Source organism: Falco peregrinus, chromosome 6 (genome assembly GCF_023634155.1).
Source record: "Falco peregrinus isolate bFalPer1 chromosome 6, bFalPer1.pri, whole genome shotgun sequence".
NCBI classification, from domain to species: Eukaryota; Metazoa; Chordata; class Aves; order Falconiformes; family Falconidae; genus Falco; species Falco peregrinus.
The window spans coordinates 70,088,933-70,105,076 of NC_073726.1; the positions used below are offsets into that span (position 1 = coordinate 70,088,933).

At 40.1% G+C, this 16,144-nt stretch overlaps 1 protein-coding gene across 1 annotated transcript in view; it reads left to right on the forward strand.

Annotated features, from left to right (window-relative positions):
- Nucleotides 1-16,144, forward strand: part of CACNA1C (calcium voltage-gated channel subunit alpha1 C) — a 493,845-nt gene that overhangs the window by 338,834 nt on the left and 138,867 nt on the right. Inside the window, exons 8-9 of the mRNA XM_055807493.1 lie at nt 1,371-1,474; nt 7,803-7,975. Of these exons, the coding sequence (XP_055663468.1) occupies nt 1,371-1,474; nt 7,803-7,975 (277 nt within the window). The remainder of the gene's footprint in view (nt 1-1,370; nt 1,475-7,802; nt 7,976-16,144) is intronic.

Below are 16,144 nucleotides of genomic sequence, written 5' to 3' on the forward strand. Positions count from 1 at the left end.
ATTTTGAATTTTGAAGGAGACTTCAAGATAAAATAGTGTTTATGTACTACATGCTTTTAGAATATATACGATATCTTATTATGTGCAAGAATGACTCTACACACAATACAGGTTCTGTGATAAAACAGTAGTCTGCCTGCTTCGTTTGCACATGCCTATAGTAGTGTGAAAGCCAGACCTATGCTTATGTCATTCAGTTTACAGTCTAAAGTTCTCTGAGTATTCAGTTGTGTAGGAATTAAATTTTGAAGGAGATTCATCCTTCAAGGAGAGAAGTTTGTGAGAAAGCTTTAGAAAACACTTGACTAGGTCAGAACATGGTGAGCCTTGAAAGGACCTTCCTCAAAAGCATACAGCTACTGCCACTGTGGGAAACTATAAAGATGACCAGAGCATTGCTAGGGGAAGATCAGTATTTGCCCATAGTTACCACATGCTTCTCTCTGAGGTACGTGTACCTGTGCTACACATGGGAAGTAAATGTGAGCTGACAACACACCGTGGAAGTGCTTAGCAAAAACTAACAACATTTTCACTGGCAGCAGAGAGTCATACATATGTGCAGTGGTTAGAAGTTTTGAAGTCATCGGGTGGACCCCTGTGGTGCTGTAAGTAAACAGAAAGTGACAGTCCACAACTTTGAGTGTGCAAAGAAGTGCCAGTGCAGCACATGCTTATATCTCAGCCCATATTAATAACTGCCTGTAAGGAAACAGCTAGAGGAAAAACGCAGTTAAAGGAGTGGTCACATCACAAAGAACATACAGAAACACTTGCTATGATTATGTGTAAACCAACTGCAGGCTCTGTTTACATACCTTTCCATCTGTTCCTTTGCCTAATCATTTCTGCTTTCCCTCTCTGTCTTCTAACTTTCCTTCATCTTTCCAGATGCAGGACGCTATGGGCTATGAGTTACCATGGGTGTATTTTGTCAGTCTGGTCATCTTTGGATCCTTTTTCGTTCTAAATCTGGTTCTTGGTGTGTTGAGCGGGTAAGCTGACAGTTTTGGTGTCCTTTTTCCAATGCTACAGGGCAAGACTCCATAATAAGGGTTCTTCCCTGTCACCAGGATTCTTTCAGAGGGGTTAAAAATCTGAATCCAAGGAAGCTTCACATCAGCTCTCAAATAATTTGACAAAATATTCAAACATTGCAAATAACAATACAGGTAAAACAAGAGGTGTAACTCTCTGACAAAGAAATTCAACCTCAGGGCATTCAAAATCGCTAATGTCAGCCTGTCATAAATTTCCAGAAAACTGGCTATTGAAAATCTTACTGCTGGTGACTTGGGATCTCTTTGGCTGGAGCCTTGCGGTGCTCAGAATCTGAGCTTGTCTCACTAATTATCATTCCACTCTTCCAGGTCAATGATGCCATAGGAAGGGACTGGCCCTGGATCTATTTTGTTACACTAATCATCATAGGGTCATTTTTTGTACTTAACTTGGTTCTCGGTGTACTTAGCGGGTAAGCAGTACCAGGAAAATGTTTTATTATTGTTTATTTTTTAAAATTTGTATTTCTATTCCTACTCTTTTGTTACCAAAACAATGGGCAGTGATGGGTTGATCTCAAGAACCTTAATAGAAGGTCTAGGCTATGGCTGTGCCAACAGCAAAATATGGCATTCCTAATGGCATGGAAGGAATCTTTTGACTAAATCAAAGGAATACAAGACAACTCTTTGCCAGTAACATGTTCATCTATCTAAAACCTCTACCTGTACTCTGTTGGATGAGGATAATGCTATGCTGCCCTGTGGGTGAAGCATACCATTCACCATAGAGGAAGAGATTTATAGTAAAATTTCTGGAAGAGTCAGTGGGGCTGAAGGAGGAGTGAGAGCATGAGATAAATCTTTTCACATTTGTGGGGTGAGATTCCTGCCAAATTATGTCTTCTCACATAAGAAATTTTCACATTGCTTAGTATCTCTAATGAACAGCCTAATGGGAGACTCTTTTTCTCTGAAGAGTGTCTTGTGCACCTTTCTTCTTCAATAAGCACATCTTCTCTATTGTGCAAATTGCAAGCCTAGCATGATGCAGGGAGAAAAGATCATTTCCCTCTGACCTTTTCTAAAGATGAACAGAGAAGCTGGAGAAGTCCTTTTATTGTTTAAACATTCCTAAGACATCTAGACATTTAGCTGTATTTCAGTTCTGCAATATAACCCTCACTGCAAAGCATCATTTTAGTAGCTTTGATTAAAAACAATTGATATTGTCCTCAGTAGTCAAAAATTTTACTGCCCCTGGGGAGCCACATAATTAGAGGAATCAAGCCAGCAAACATTCCTCGCAAGATTTTTAAAAAAAGATCTCCTAGAATTAGGCTTCTAATTCCATGTTTGGGCATGACTGGGCGCCTACAGCTATTCCATGTACATGGATAAATATGGTATGAGGACTTTTATGCATTCTCTTTTTCTTTGTTTCTAACATCCTACCTCCTTTAATGAGCTCTAAATGAATTTGGTCAGAGCCTGTACCTGTTGCCTGAGTGGGGCAGCCCTGAAATCCCCTGTCTTTTGATCATAAGAGAGGGAAAATGATCTCTGAGCAGGAGAGGACTTGATGCCTCACATAAATTATGTCCTCAGTATTTAGGCCAACAACACAGAAAGGGCAGTAGTAGGACTGGAGAAGAAGATCCGCCATTGGCCATCCTGCAAAGAGACAGGTAATAGCAGATCTACAGGAGGTATTACTGCTATCTTCATTACTCTATTGAAGGAGACATGCCACTAAGTCAGCTGCTGCAAAGAGAAGTGTTTCCAAGCAATAATAGGAGCGGGGGGAAATCCCCAGTAATGAAATGTTAGGCAATAGTCTGTGTTTGGATATCTGGAGAGTGATACTCTGGGTACAATTTTAAAACACAAGCTTCTCGTTTCTCCAGGTGGATACATCGATCAGCAGGTAATGATGTCAGCACTAGTGGAGGATGATAACCAGCTGACAGAGGGAAGGTGATCTGTTGTACCACAGGCACCCTCAAGGACCACAAGACAGTGGTTAAAGAATATATAGTATCTGATTGGATAAACTGCCTGTGAGCCCAGCTCTGAGGAGTGCATACTGATGAAGCACTGCTGAATTCCATTTACCTACACTTGGATTTGTGTCTGTACATAATTAAAAACTGAATTTCCTCTCATTTTTCAACTGAAGAAAGTGTTTTGGGGCCTAGATCTTCCAGCTCCTGACATACTGCAGCTAGACCGCCACAGTTAGTAGTAAGAGATGGAAACAGTCTGTAGAGAGAACTGAAATCAAATATGAAGTTCACCTTGTTTGAGCTGTGAGTCACTCTTTCTGGATGTGTTCACAGTGTTATGACAGCTGCACTGTTTCTGCAAAATTTTTCCCAACTCGAGAAAAGTAAAAAGAAACTTAAGAATTTGCATCCATGAAAAAACACAGAAATTATGGGAGAAATGTTCCAAATTTTCTTTGGGCTAAATAAGCAGTTCTTAAACAATTAACTTTCTAGAGCAGTTCTAAATTCTGCTGAGTTGCAAAGTGTCTCCATTTTGAAGATTTGGCTTTTTTTTTTGAGACTTGCTATTGCTATTAGTCTGATCTGTGTAGATGATCCACCTGTCTGTCCTACATAGATACAAAGCAGCATTCACAGGCATCTTTGTATATCCATTCTAGGCATCTCTGATTTCTTCCCATTTATCTATTTCAGGAACTTCACCAAGCATGTCATGTAGGTACACTTCATCAATGACAGATTAGCTTAGGTTTTTTTAATCACTTCTAAGTATGTAAGTGTAATTAATTGTACTCACAAAGACACCCTGATTGCACCTGCAAAATCAAATGCTGAGTTCTGCTCTGCTAAAGAGCTCATTTGTATTTTGTTTTTCCTCAGATATGTCATCCATTCATGGTTCTACTGGTGAATATACTAGTCACATGCTAAGCTAAATAGTATGACAGAGTATTCATGTGCAGAGCTATAATCCTCTTCCTGTCTTGACTGAGCACAATATGAAATTCATGTATTCCAAAGCAAATATCCAGTCAGCAGATAACACAGTAGACCTCTTCAAGCCCAGGCAAAAGGATTCTACATCATTGCTCTGAGCAGTGAAGCCCCTCTTAGAGGTATCTTGGGATCAGAGATGTTCACATCTGGGTTGTCTATTTCAGTCAATTAGTGAGAAAAAGATGGCAGCATGGGTTCAACTTTCAGACCTGCACACCTAAGCGTATAGATTCACATTTCTTTTATATTTTGCCTAGCAGTGATCCAAATCCCAGGACACAGACCAAACAAGCAGTTGCCTAGGGCAAATGGAAGGCAGGAGAACAGCCATTTCTTCTGCTTTGCGGGGATCCTGGAAAACCCAGCTGGCTGCTTTTGATGCCCTTACTGCCAAGAAAGAGGTCAGAGTGAATGGGGGCTGGTTATGATTGTAGCTGCTCCTGGAGCAGTTTTGTGACCTTTCAGGGCCTTTTCCTAGTCTTCTCTCCCCTCTTCCAACCATTCCCATTCCTCGGTGTACTTCTCAGGGTGGATGAGATTTGAAGCCTTGTGCTGCACTTTTAGTAGTAAGCAAGAGTTTTGAACTGCTAGAATTCTGCTGGTTTGCTCATTTTGCATCACTTCTCTAAATGTGAGAAATCATACTGAGATCAGATATAGACAAGAATTACTTATATTCCATCATCAGGATGGGCAAGAGAAATTTTCTTTTGCAACGGCACAGGGCACAGAACTATGTGTTTATGTTTATGATCTTGACCCACTCTAACCTCACACAGAGAAAATATCTCTTCAGAATACTCTGCTTTTTGGTATTCCCATTGGCAGACATATCTTAGAATTTTCTGGGAAAAGACAGGAAAGTGAAGCAAACTGAAATCTGATAAAAGCAACCAGATTCACTGACTCTTAAACTGATGTTCTCTTGTTCACTGAAGAGAGACAGATTGCTTGGTAGTTCTGCAACCCTTTGTCGACCTTACCCAGACATGATAGTGCAATCTGTTTTGAGAAGACCACCTCCAGACTCAAAATGGCATTTCCATCAGAAAGCTCATGTGGTTGTTGGCCTCCCTGCTGAAACTGCAAACAATGACCATTTATTGCCAACTGTGATGGTGGCAGAGGTAATGTGCACACCTGCCTGCAGTAGGAGCTGGACTGAAGTCACCAACTCATTTCACATGGGATGGCAACTGACCATTGATATTAGTTCTTGACTGTGAGCTACGTTTGCCTGAGTACAGGCTGGCATTCCACATGGGAGGTGGTTTGAATTGCACTAGCAATTTTCCTGAGCCCCCTGTTTTCAATGTCTTAATGTTAGTAGAGCATAGAAATTAAGATAATTTAAATAAGTTGTCTTCTTTGGAGAGCCATCTGACATGTTGAGTATCATACATTGTACAAAAGAATAAAACATGCAATTGCAGATCATTTAGACTAGGCAATCACAGTATTTTCATTTGTGCCATTAAAAAGCTAGGTAACAAATTCACTTCTATCAGATGGTCAGTGTAAAGACATCATGCTAAAATATCACATTGGCTTAGTCACCTCTCTTGCCAAACCTGAGCACCCTTTCAGAGAAGACAGTAAGTGGGGACTGAAAGGACCCAAGTTGGTATGCAGCTTAGATGCATCTAACATGAACGATCCACTTCAGTGCACAGTAGGAATTTCATCTGCTGTAGATGGGGCTGTTTCATGATGTTTTCTACTTTGGTTCCGAAATTAGCCCCTTACAAGTTATATCCATGCAAGTATAAATAGTTCTCACTTGAGTTGAGGGCTCAGTCCCTTTCAAAATTGGACGCATTTGTTGTAGATTATAAAATACCATCTTAGGAGCAACAATTGGAATATTGGGATTTGATTTATCAAACAGGCTTAATAATACATAGCTTCATTCAGTAATATTTTTTTTGAGTTAATTTATTAATTTGGATAAAGCACTATGTCAAACCCAGAGGGAAGTAGTTATTGGAGCAGAAAATATAACTGCTATTGATTGATTTTTTTTCAAAAATTCTTTGTATGTTTTTTATTATTGTTGGGGATTTTTTGTTTGTGTTGCTCCCAGCATGAGAAAATTTGATTTTTCATTCTGCCATGCTTGCAATAGCTGTCTCTGCCTTGTGGCTAAGTGTGGTCCCAGGGCTGACTGTGATCTACCTTCAGACCTGAGAAGCCAATGATTCTCTGCCTCATTTCCACCTTCATTATTACATTCCCATAGGATGGGCAGAACCCTCAGCAGTGTGACAGGGGTGAAGATCACACAGGCATCCTTGGTCATGTAGTTGAAATGAAGGCATCACCCTACTTTCACTCTGTTGCTGTGCAGGTTTCATGCACAGCTCATGATATTGAAAGCCTGATCCAGAGCCTGTGAAGTCAATGGAAATCTTTCAGAGGGAAGTACTTCACCATCACTGTCAGAAAAGTACCTCCATCTCAGTTGCTTGAGAACACTTCACATGGGACTCATTAACATTTTGAGTAAGATTTTCATAATCCTAATATTATCCCACCAAAGTTAGTGGTAGGTTTCCTGTTTGATTTTGCAGGAACAAACCTAAGCCAAATATTTTGTGGATGTTTTTTTTTTTAAAAAGCAGTTACGGTCATCAGCCAGGGTAGTGGATAATGCATTGGAGAGTGACGTTACCTCTCATTTCTAGAAACAGTGGGCCATATTATTTGCTGTGTGTGCCTTATGTAGTGATCTGCTTCAGCATATAGAAGACAACGCTTAAGTAATCTTGGTCCAGCACTTTTCAGAATCATTAAGCTTACTTATTAAAATACAGGTGTTAAAACCTGGCATGGAACCAGAGGAGAGTCTAAATACAGGTAGGTCAGCATTTCTAGGAAAAAATGATACAGTATAGGGGTGTCTGAAAGAGAGGAAGAAACAGCACCACAGCCAAGAAGAAGGTAAAGCAAGCAGCCAGGTTCATAACTAAGCAACACAAAATTCTTGTTCCTATGCCCTCTGTTTTAAGCCTGTATTCCCAATAGTGGTCTTTCATAAAACTATCAGATGTCTACCATAGTTCACTTTCTGGCAGAAAAGTTTGTCTACCCATAATTTCTTATGGTTTTCTACCCAACCTGATATTTGAAAAATATGTTTCATATCAGACAACCTCAAATACTGAAAGTCTGCAGTAAAACATTGAAGTTGGATTTTTTAAAATATATTGTCCAGGTGAAATTGCCTGCAATTAAATGTGTACAGAATTGTGAGTACTGCTAATTTCACTTATTTCAATTACACTAATTACAGTTAGCCCAGTTTAATTGTTATTACACTTATAATCTTAAAGACAAATTGAAACCTGGCTAAAAATTAGAGCCATCATCTCACTCTCCAGATGTCAGATTATTGTCAAACAGTTCATCATTGAATTAAATTAACCATTATTTTTATAGATGTTTATGCATAACTGTTGGAGAATATCAAGTGGTAAAGAATATTAGAAAGTGTATGGTATTGTACATGAATGTTACATATGCATTTTATTTGAATTGTCCATCAAATGTTGAGAATGAAAGGGTTAAAGAAGGTATTCTTCTTTTCCTAAGTATTGGTAAGAATGTGGACACTCCAGCTGTTTTACATGTGTATCTAGCAAGGATACTTCATTCATGTGTCTGTCTTAAAAGAATAGAGAAAGCTGGGTGTGCTACACAGAATGTGGAGACTTTCTAGTGGACATCAGTCTAACCCATTGTTTTTCAATCTCTTCCTCCCTCCGCCCATGTCCTGTCCCTCCCTCCCTCTTGCTAGGGAGTTTTCCAAAGAAAGAGAGAAGGCTAAGGCTCGGGGTGATTTCCAGAAGTTACGGGAAAAACAACAGCTAGAGGAGGATTTGAAGGGATACTTAGACTGGATAACTCAAGCAGAAGATATTGACCCAGAAAATGAAGATGAAGGCATGGATGAGGAGAAGCCTCGAAACAGTAAGCAATTTTCTTCTCTCTTTCTCTCTTTCCATGCTTTTAGCAAGAGAGCCCATGCCCACCTGCTGTAGTGCTGAGATGGCTTATAAGGAAGAACAACTTCTTCCTAAGACTCTCACTATGCTTATACATGATTCCAGTGTAGTATCTGTACAAAACTGTGGGAGGGAGAAATATGTGTGGAATAGTTGATATTGTTCTGCAGATCCTCAGTTTATTGTCTGTGATACTGACATAAGATCATGGTATTAAAGAGAAAAAAATGATGAATACTTGCTGTTAAGGCCCGCTACTGAGATAAGTTTTAAAATATACATCTGTCTCCTATTATTTAATTGCAGTTCAGTGATGCAGGCTGTTTACACATGGTTAATTCCTTTGAATGCAAAGGTTTCTAGGCAAAGCAGTGCTACAGTACCGGAGAGGGGCCAAATCAGCCCTGTTGTACATTAAGTGGGCCGTCTGTAACTCCATTGAAATCAGTAGCATTGTGTTTGCTTTTGCCAGGCTGGAATTAAGCTGTGACTTTTCGTGTAAGGGAATTATCTCTTTTTCTTCTATTCTGGAGTTAAGATGTTTGTGCAAAGTGAGAATTCACCAACTGTCTCTTCTTATTAGAAGTCCTGAAGAAGGAAGGGCTTGAGGAAAGCAGCAATTCCCTAGATTTCATTACCTTCATTGAATCTTTGCCTTCCACCTCCTCTTTTACCAATAGAAGCTGTGTAACACTTCAGAAACACCAGAAATTATCATTATGGATTGTGCATTTGGGAAATGTCAGACTTGGAACCTTTAGACAGTTATATAGTAAAATGAGCACTGGCTCTACTCTTGGCTTTCATGACCAAAATGTGCATTTGCCTAGTCTGGTTTTGAAAGAGAAGACATGAAACATTTCCCTAGTGATCACCCTTTCTACCAGGCAAGCAAAATCCACAGGATTCTCCAATCAGAAATGTATATTCTAGAAACAGGAAGACTGGACATGGGAAAGTTTTCCCTACAGAGTAAAGCAAGGTTTGTATTAGATGCTCATTCTTTTGGAGAGTAAGCACTACTCCCTATTGCTGCCAGAACATTTAAGTTATTTTAGAAAAAAATTATAGGGTGATTAATATCAGGTTATACCCATGATACTTAAGTATCTGGACCTGAAGGACTCACTCGGATGTCTTGCTCAGACTTTCCCCAAATCAGGTTATTTTGATCTTTATGCTGGTGTCTTCATAGCTTGCTTTCACAATTTAACCTTAGTAATCACTCAGAAGTTAATTTATTATTCATGGTCAAAGTTTGAAGCCCTGTGGTGTATAATACATGGAAGGTGATGTCTGGTGATCCAAATTAATTTGTATGTAGACAGAACTGCCTATTAAAAGAAAAAAAAACCCCAACCAAAACACTACAGTAGTGGGCTCTGGTTGGTATATTTATGTGATGTCTGAGTGGAGAGGACAAGGGCTGGGTTGCACACAACTCCACTGAAGTCTTCAGAAGACTTTCCATTGACTTCAGTGGAAATTGGGTCAGGTTTATCACATATCTTCTTACAGACATGCCTACTAAAGAGAAATATAGCCATAGTGATGAAGTAGCGTGATGAGAACTTGCCTTGGTTACTCACAGATCTGAAGTTTTTCCTTTTTAATTAGCATAAAAATAATGCTGCTTTGGTAACAGCATTAGGGAATACGTCCGACTTAGGTTCATTGCATGTGCTGTAGGGTGGAGTCAATCCACTTTTGAGCTAACAAGCTCCTTTTGTGGGTGGTGATGGTAAGAACTGAAAGATAACGTACCTTCAGCTTGTTTTCAGTTCTTCCTGTTCAGTTTAAGGTGAGCTTTGTAAGGCATGGTTTACAAAATCAGTCCTCTTACATCTGACGGGTTGTCTAGAGTTTCTCACAGTAGGCTGTTAATGGCAGAATTATATACTAGCAGCAAACTCACTTATTACCCATTTCTTTTCCAAACTATTAATGAATAGAGTATCTTCAGTGCCGTTGGTTCCAAGTGTGAGGTCTAAGGGCAGTGGTTGCTGACTAGTCCCTAGCACACAGCACATTCTCTGCAGCTTTGGGTCACTTATCCACTTCTGTTCCATGACAGACCAGGCTTGGGAACAGATGTCTGCAGTGCCTAGCATTGAACAGTAGAATTATGCATCTGTTGACAGGAATTGCTCAGGATGTGAAGGAAGGCTGTGGACTGATTTTGGCCATGTACTGGGGACAATGGTCATGCTAACAAAAGTCTGCATAAGAGAATAGGAGAGACCAAGCAACTGGCTCAGTCCATGAAGTTTATTTACCTGTTCTTTTGATGTGTGTGTCCCATCTAGAGCAGGCTGTTGATAGCAGTATTCTTGTCACATATGGCCTGCATCTGTGAATGCCAAATTAACCCTTCTAGCTTTGGTGTACTGTCCAGTGCTGTACTTTGGTCTCCCTGCCAGAGGCTTTTCTGACAACAGAAGTAAAGGGTCTCAGTGCTGCTATGCTCTGGTAAGGAAGCAAATAGCCTCTGGGTCAGATGGTAAAGAGCAACACTCCCCTGCCCCACCCCTAGGCCAATAACAATACCTGGATAGATGTCCTAACCTGGCAGATTTGTGGAACTTACATCTTGGCCTTTTGTATTTCATAAATCGCATTCATTTTTCTTTTCCAGTAGGCTATTGTATTTACTTTTGCACAATTGCAAGTACCATATTGTTTAAGCTAGATTGTATTTCTTGCTATTTCTGAATGTCAATCCTTACTCAAATGACAAGTGAGAATGTATTTTCAAAGCCAAATGGCTTGCAGATGTCCTCTACTAAGATGTCATATTCGCTTATTGGTTGTCATGCTTATCTGTCATGTGTGTCACATGGGAAGAAAGTCCTGGTATATGTATTGCACCTAGCTATCCTACATCTCGCTTATCCTACTGCTTATGAATATACCTTCTGCAGAGCCATCTCAACCCATTCAGGTGCTGGAGACGAGTTTACTAACCAGGTCTGACAAAGCCTGTCTGCTCTCCCGAAGCTGAGTTGCGTTGCAGCTGTACTGCTCTTGGGGCTTGGTAGATCGGCTAGAAAATGGGTTGGATGAACACTGTGTAACAAAATCAAACTGAGAATACAGATCTTTTGCTTAATGGCTTCAGCTTAAGGTAATACCACAGGAAAGGTACCATGAGTAAGTGACAGAGTGTTTTGTTTAGGGTTTTGTGGGTTTGTGTGTGTGTTATCTACTGTGTTGAATGTTTTGGCATTTGTGCAGTCAGTCACTAGTAGGGTTAAACTGCGGGAGATAGATGGTATTAATTCTCTTCCAGAAACCATCTACAAAATAAGCTCGAAGTATAAGGGACAGATGGCATAGTTGTAAATTCCCTCAGGAATCCCTTTGGCTCGAGCGCCCCCAAGATGTTTAAATCCCACCTAATAGCAGTGATGAGCTTACATCACCGAGGCTCCAATGTCTTCCTTGTAGTCTTGTGTTTAGCTCTTGCTGAAAGAGTTCCATTGCCTTCTATGCAGCTTCGATGTGTTTTTCTCTCAAGTGCTCTTCAAAGCTCACTGCCTTCTGTCTCTAGTACAACGTCCTGAACTCCACAGAAAAGTGTCCCTGCCCCTCTCCAGCACACTTTTTTCAGTCATTACTTAATGAATAATGTTGATTTTTAAGGTATCAGCCCTCAGCCTTTCAGATAACAATTCGCTGAAGTGCACAGGGCAGTTCAGACCTCCTTAAGCTGTTGGTTTAGCTCAACAAACTTTAGGGGTTGCCTTTGCATCAGTTATTGTACTGATTTTCAGGAGATGTGGGCTCCTGCCTGAACTCTGACAGTGATTCACACAATTACTTTAAGGAATTCACATCAGTTTTTGCTTCTTCAGTCTCCCTTTGGAGGTTGTTTGGGGTTTTTTATAAAGAACATCAGAAGATTTCAGAAATGTCATTAAAATATACTTACTAAACTAGAGTGTCAGCTAATGTAAACTCTGAGATTCAGCAGTTTACACCATCTGGGCTCTGACCCAGGTAGTCTACCTAAACTGAATCATCCCAAACACAGAGAACATATGTTCCCTCTTCTCTGTCTTTGGCTGCAGATGCAGGTTTTGCTGTCTTCTTACTCCATAGAGGGGGCTGCCTGCCTGTCAGCATGTGAACTGCCTCCTGTAAAACAGGACACAAGGTGGAAGAGAAGAAAAATTCCCTTGCATCCTTATTTGGTTTGATTGCCTGTGCCAGCCTTTAGGGCAACATCAGTCACATTTTGTATATGCCACTGTATATTGCTATGTATATGCCAAATCAAGTCTTATTGGGTGTTTACAGCCCTTAATGAAATGGTCAACAAGTCCAAGCAATACAACAGCAAGGACCTTAGTGGAAGAAAGAGTAAGAAAGGAAGATAAATGAAGTCAGAATTGGACAATCTGTGCAGCCTTTAGCTGATGCTCTGCAAAGCAGAGGTCTTGGCATTCTTCTGGGAGTTTATTACCAGGCATCTCTCACATGCATTGAGAGCATTCACAGAGCAGGCTGAATTTATTCTCTGTGTTTTGGGAAGTACATGTTTGATGCAGTTTTTCCTTGTTTGCAAACATGATTATGCCATTATGGCAGATGTGAGGTGGGAAATGTGAAAAGGCTTCTGGGGGCTCTTTGTGTTGATGGTTTTTTTCTGTGTTCTTTCCCTGATGGATTCCACATGGGAAGAAAACATTAATTTGACAGAGGAGAGAAACACATGTCATGGCACAAAACAGTTACTGAATTTCAAAATTACATGATAGCAAAGAGAGCTCTCCCCCGTGTTGCCAGAGTAACTGGGATTTTGCCCTTTTATTTCTTCTTGAGAGTGGTCTGGAATGCATCTGTTTTGCAGTGGGCAGAAGCAGGAAACCTCAATCCAACCCAGATTCTCCTCCTATTGAAATTAGTTGGCAAAACTCCCATTGACTGCATTGGGGTCAGGAAATAGCTGTGAATGAGCAGGGAGAAGTAATTTGATGTTTCTGACTGCTCAGATTTTGCCCTCCCTCTGTTTCCTTCTATTTCAGTTCTATTTGGTGCTGCTGTCTGCAATGTGAGTATGACCACTTTAATATCAACCAAGTCCCTAAAAGTAACAGAGCCCACTGCTTGGCCTGGGATCTGATAACAAAAGCATTCTGTGATTCAAGACAACTCATTCTTCTAGTTAAGTCATATCCAACATAGTACTGTAAAGAGCTGATTTGTAAGTAGCTACCCTACAGAAATTTAAAGTCTAATCGTACTCCAGGGCTCTATTGTAATGGGACTGATGGCTATAGGTAATCAGGTTTTCATGTAACAGCAGAAAAGTACAAATCAATGTGTTGCCTATCAAAAGCACATAGCAATATATCAGATACTATTAAATAATGAAAGGTGTGGGAAGGAGGTTGACCGTATGTGCATATTTATGCCCCAGCTAAAGTAGGAATAGAAAGTGCCCAGTTGAAGTCAGAAAGTGCAGAAATACAGGCAGGTTCTAAAATATATGAAAACCTAAGCTGTTTAAAAATAGTGTCTTGAATCTTCACCTTCAGAGCAGTTGTGGTAGTGCGTTAGTGGCCTTTGGAAATGTTTGCTAACATCTCAGTTCACTGCCTCTAAGGAATCAACTGCAACCTAACTTTTTGGTTGACCACAGATTTTCTCTCGCTCCTACAACTGGTGTTACCTGTGAACTCCACTAGTCATGACTAGGCAGTAGAGTGCATTTAATCACAAGCTTATAAGAGTCTTCCCTAGAAGAAAAAGGTTTTGAGGCAAGGAGGAAGTTTTCAGCTGCAAAAGTAAGACTTTTAGAAGAAATGGGGACCTCTTGGACCATTAGAACTTTTGGAAATTCTGTGTCTTTCATGAAAACGCTTTGTGCTTCTGAACATCAGGCCAGAAATGAGAACAGGAGGGCTGCTGGTTCAAACAGGAGAAGAAAAGAATTTGAGAACTCCAGAAATAGAAGCCTCAGTAATTTCAACCCAAACAGGGTTTTATTCCCAAGAGCTCCAGTAGTAGTTTGACTGTATTACATAACAGGGATGAAAGCATGATCACCTTTCTCTGAAAGTTCAGGCTTTTTAGGATTTATCTATCCAATTTCTGTTGACTTAGTTTTGCAAAGTCAACTTACATACCACAAAGAGTCTCTGCTGGTTTCAGTGAGGCCCTGTACCAAATACTTTCCATTGACTTTAATGAAAACTGACACAAAATCCTGTGCAACCCTTTGGGAAAGTTAGCGGGTTTAAGTTGTTCGCTAGAGAGAGTTTTGTGTACAGATCTAATCAGGATACCAAGATAAAAGAACACCAACTTGTTCAATTTTTATATTTAGTAATTTGATATGTCAGCTTGCCGTGGCTTCCAATTCGTGTGCTCAGTGTACTGGTAAGGAAGAAGCTTATTACTTTCTGTCTAAGAAAATAGCATGGTTCTGTGGGATAATGTCTAAGGTAGAAAATATATAACAGGATTTTCAAAGACTTAGTTACAGGCCAAAATTTCAGGATGACCTAAAAAACTCTTGGTCCATTTTCTATGATAAAATTTAATGGGGAACTTCGCAGCTAGGGAATTAACATGCAAGATGCAGAAGGTAAAATGAGAGAGAGTATTTTTACACAATGCCTATTTTAAATTCAATCTTGACCATCGCTGCCTTAAAACTTACGTCTTTTTACTCTGTGAACAGAAGGATGGCATACTGAGTTAATTTTTGTCTCCTGTTTAACACAACACACTTGAAACACACTTGAACTTGTATGTTGACAGCAAGTCAGTTCACCCTCATTTATTCTAGTTTCATCCACAGAATTTGTCCCAATGTATCTCACAGACACATGGAAGGACATGGGCAACCACCCCTTGACAGGCATGTACAGCTTGGTATTTTAGAGGATTTTTGCCTATTGTCAAAAAGCAATTAAAAAAAAAAAAAAAAAGCAGAGTGCTCACACGGGATTTAAGATCATCTAAGCAAAAGCTGTAAGAGGCACAGGCTGGAAAATGAAACCTTTATCTGTTTAGTTCCTCTAATACCAGTTGGTGATTTGAGAATGGTGTCATACAACCTGGTTGCATTTTGCTTTCTGTGCATAAATACAAGGAAATAAAAGCCAGGGAATAAAATGATTTATTATCTGTCAAAACCCCATCTAAAGAGGAAGAAAGCACAATGTCATCTACTTTTCTCATTGTCCACTGATGTGGAAAATAATCATCTGGTAACTAAGAAAAGATTAACTGCAGCGCCAACAACTGTAGGCCTTTCAGAAGGGCACCTGATACGTGTTTCACAAGGAGTTTAGTAGCCATGATAGATTTATTCTCTTTCACCTGGAGACAGAGAGACAAAAGAAGTGCTCTTTGGTGTTCACTGCACCACCAGTTTCTTCTGGGGAAAAAACTCAGCTGCAGAGGTTCCAAAACATGGTTTGCTTGGACAGGAGTGACAGCACTTCCCAGCTGTGCGCTGTTCCCCAGTGCAAGCACAGTCCCAGTGGCTTTTTTCTACCTTGCCTTCTTTTGAAGTAGCTCATACACTTACTAAAAGGCTTTTGTAAATGATAAGTCAGCTTTGGTTTTGTTGTGTGGTTCTTCCCTTCCTCACAGAGAAGCTCAGGTTGCAGAATGTTGCATGGATTTGTGCTACAGATGTCAAGCTTGAGTCTATAATTAGCATGCTGCCTAGAAAAAGTTTCTGGGACATTAGTTCTCACATTGGGCTGAATCACTCCATCAGTCCTCAGGCAAAAATCCTACTGAAGTTGCTGGGGATTTTGCCTGGGTAAGGACTTGGGCCCCAATCTGTTTCATCTGAGGTCAGTAACAAAACATGCAAGTGTCAGCACTTGAAAATGTTGCTCAACATGAGGTCTTGATGCACCAGACGCTTTGTACTCACACATGACTTCAGTATTGTGTAACTGTCATCCACCAAGGGGAAACCATGAGATATTCAGGATGTGAAATCGCATATAGGACTGAATAGTCCAGATAGTAGTGTTGGCCCAGCGCATAATTCCACTGGCATAAATTTGACCCACTGTCATTGCAAACATTTTGCTTCCATAACTGTACTTAAGGAAATGTGGGATTGGACCCAGACAAACTTTTATAATCTAAAAAGAAAAAACAG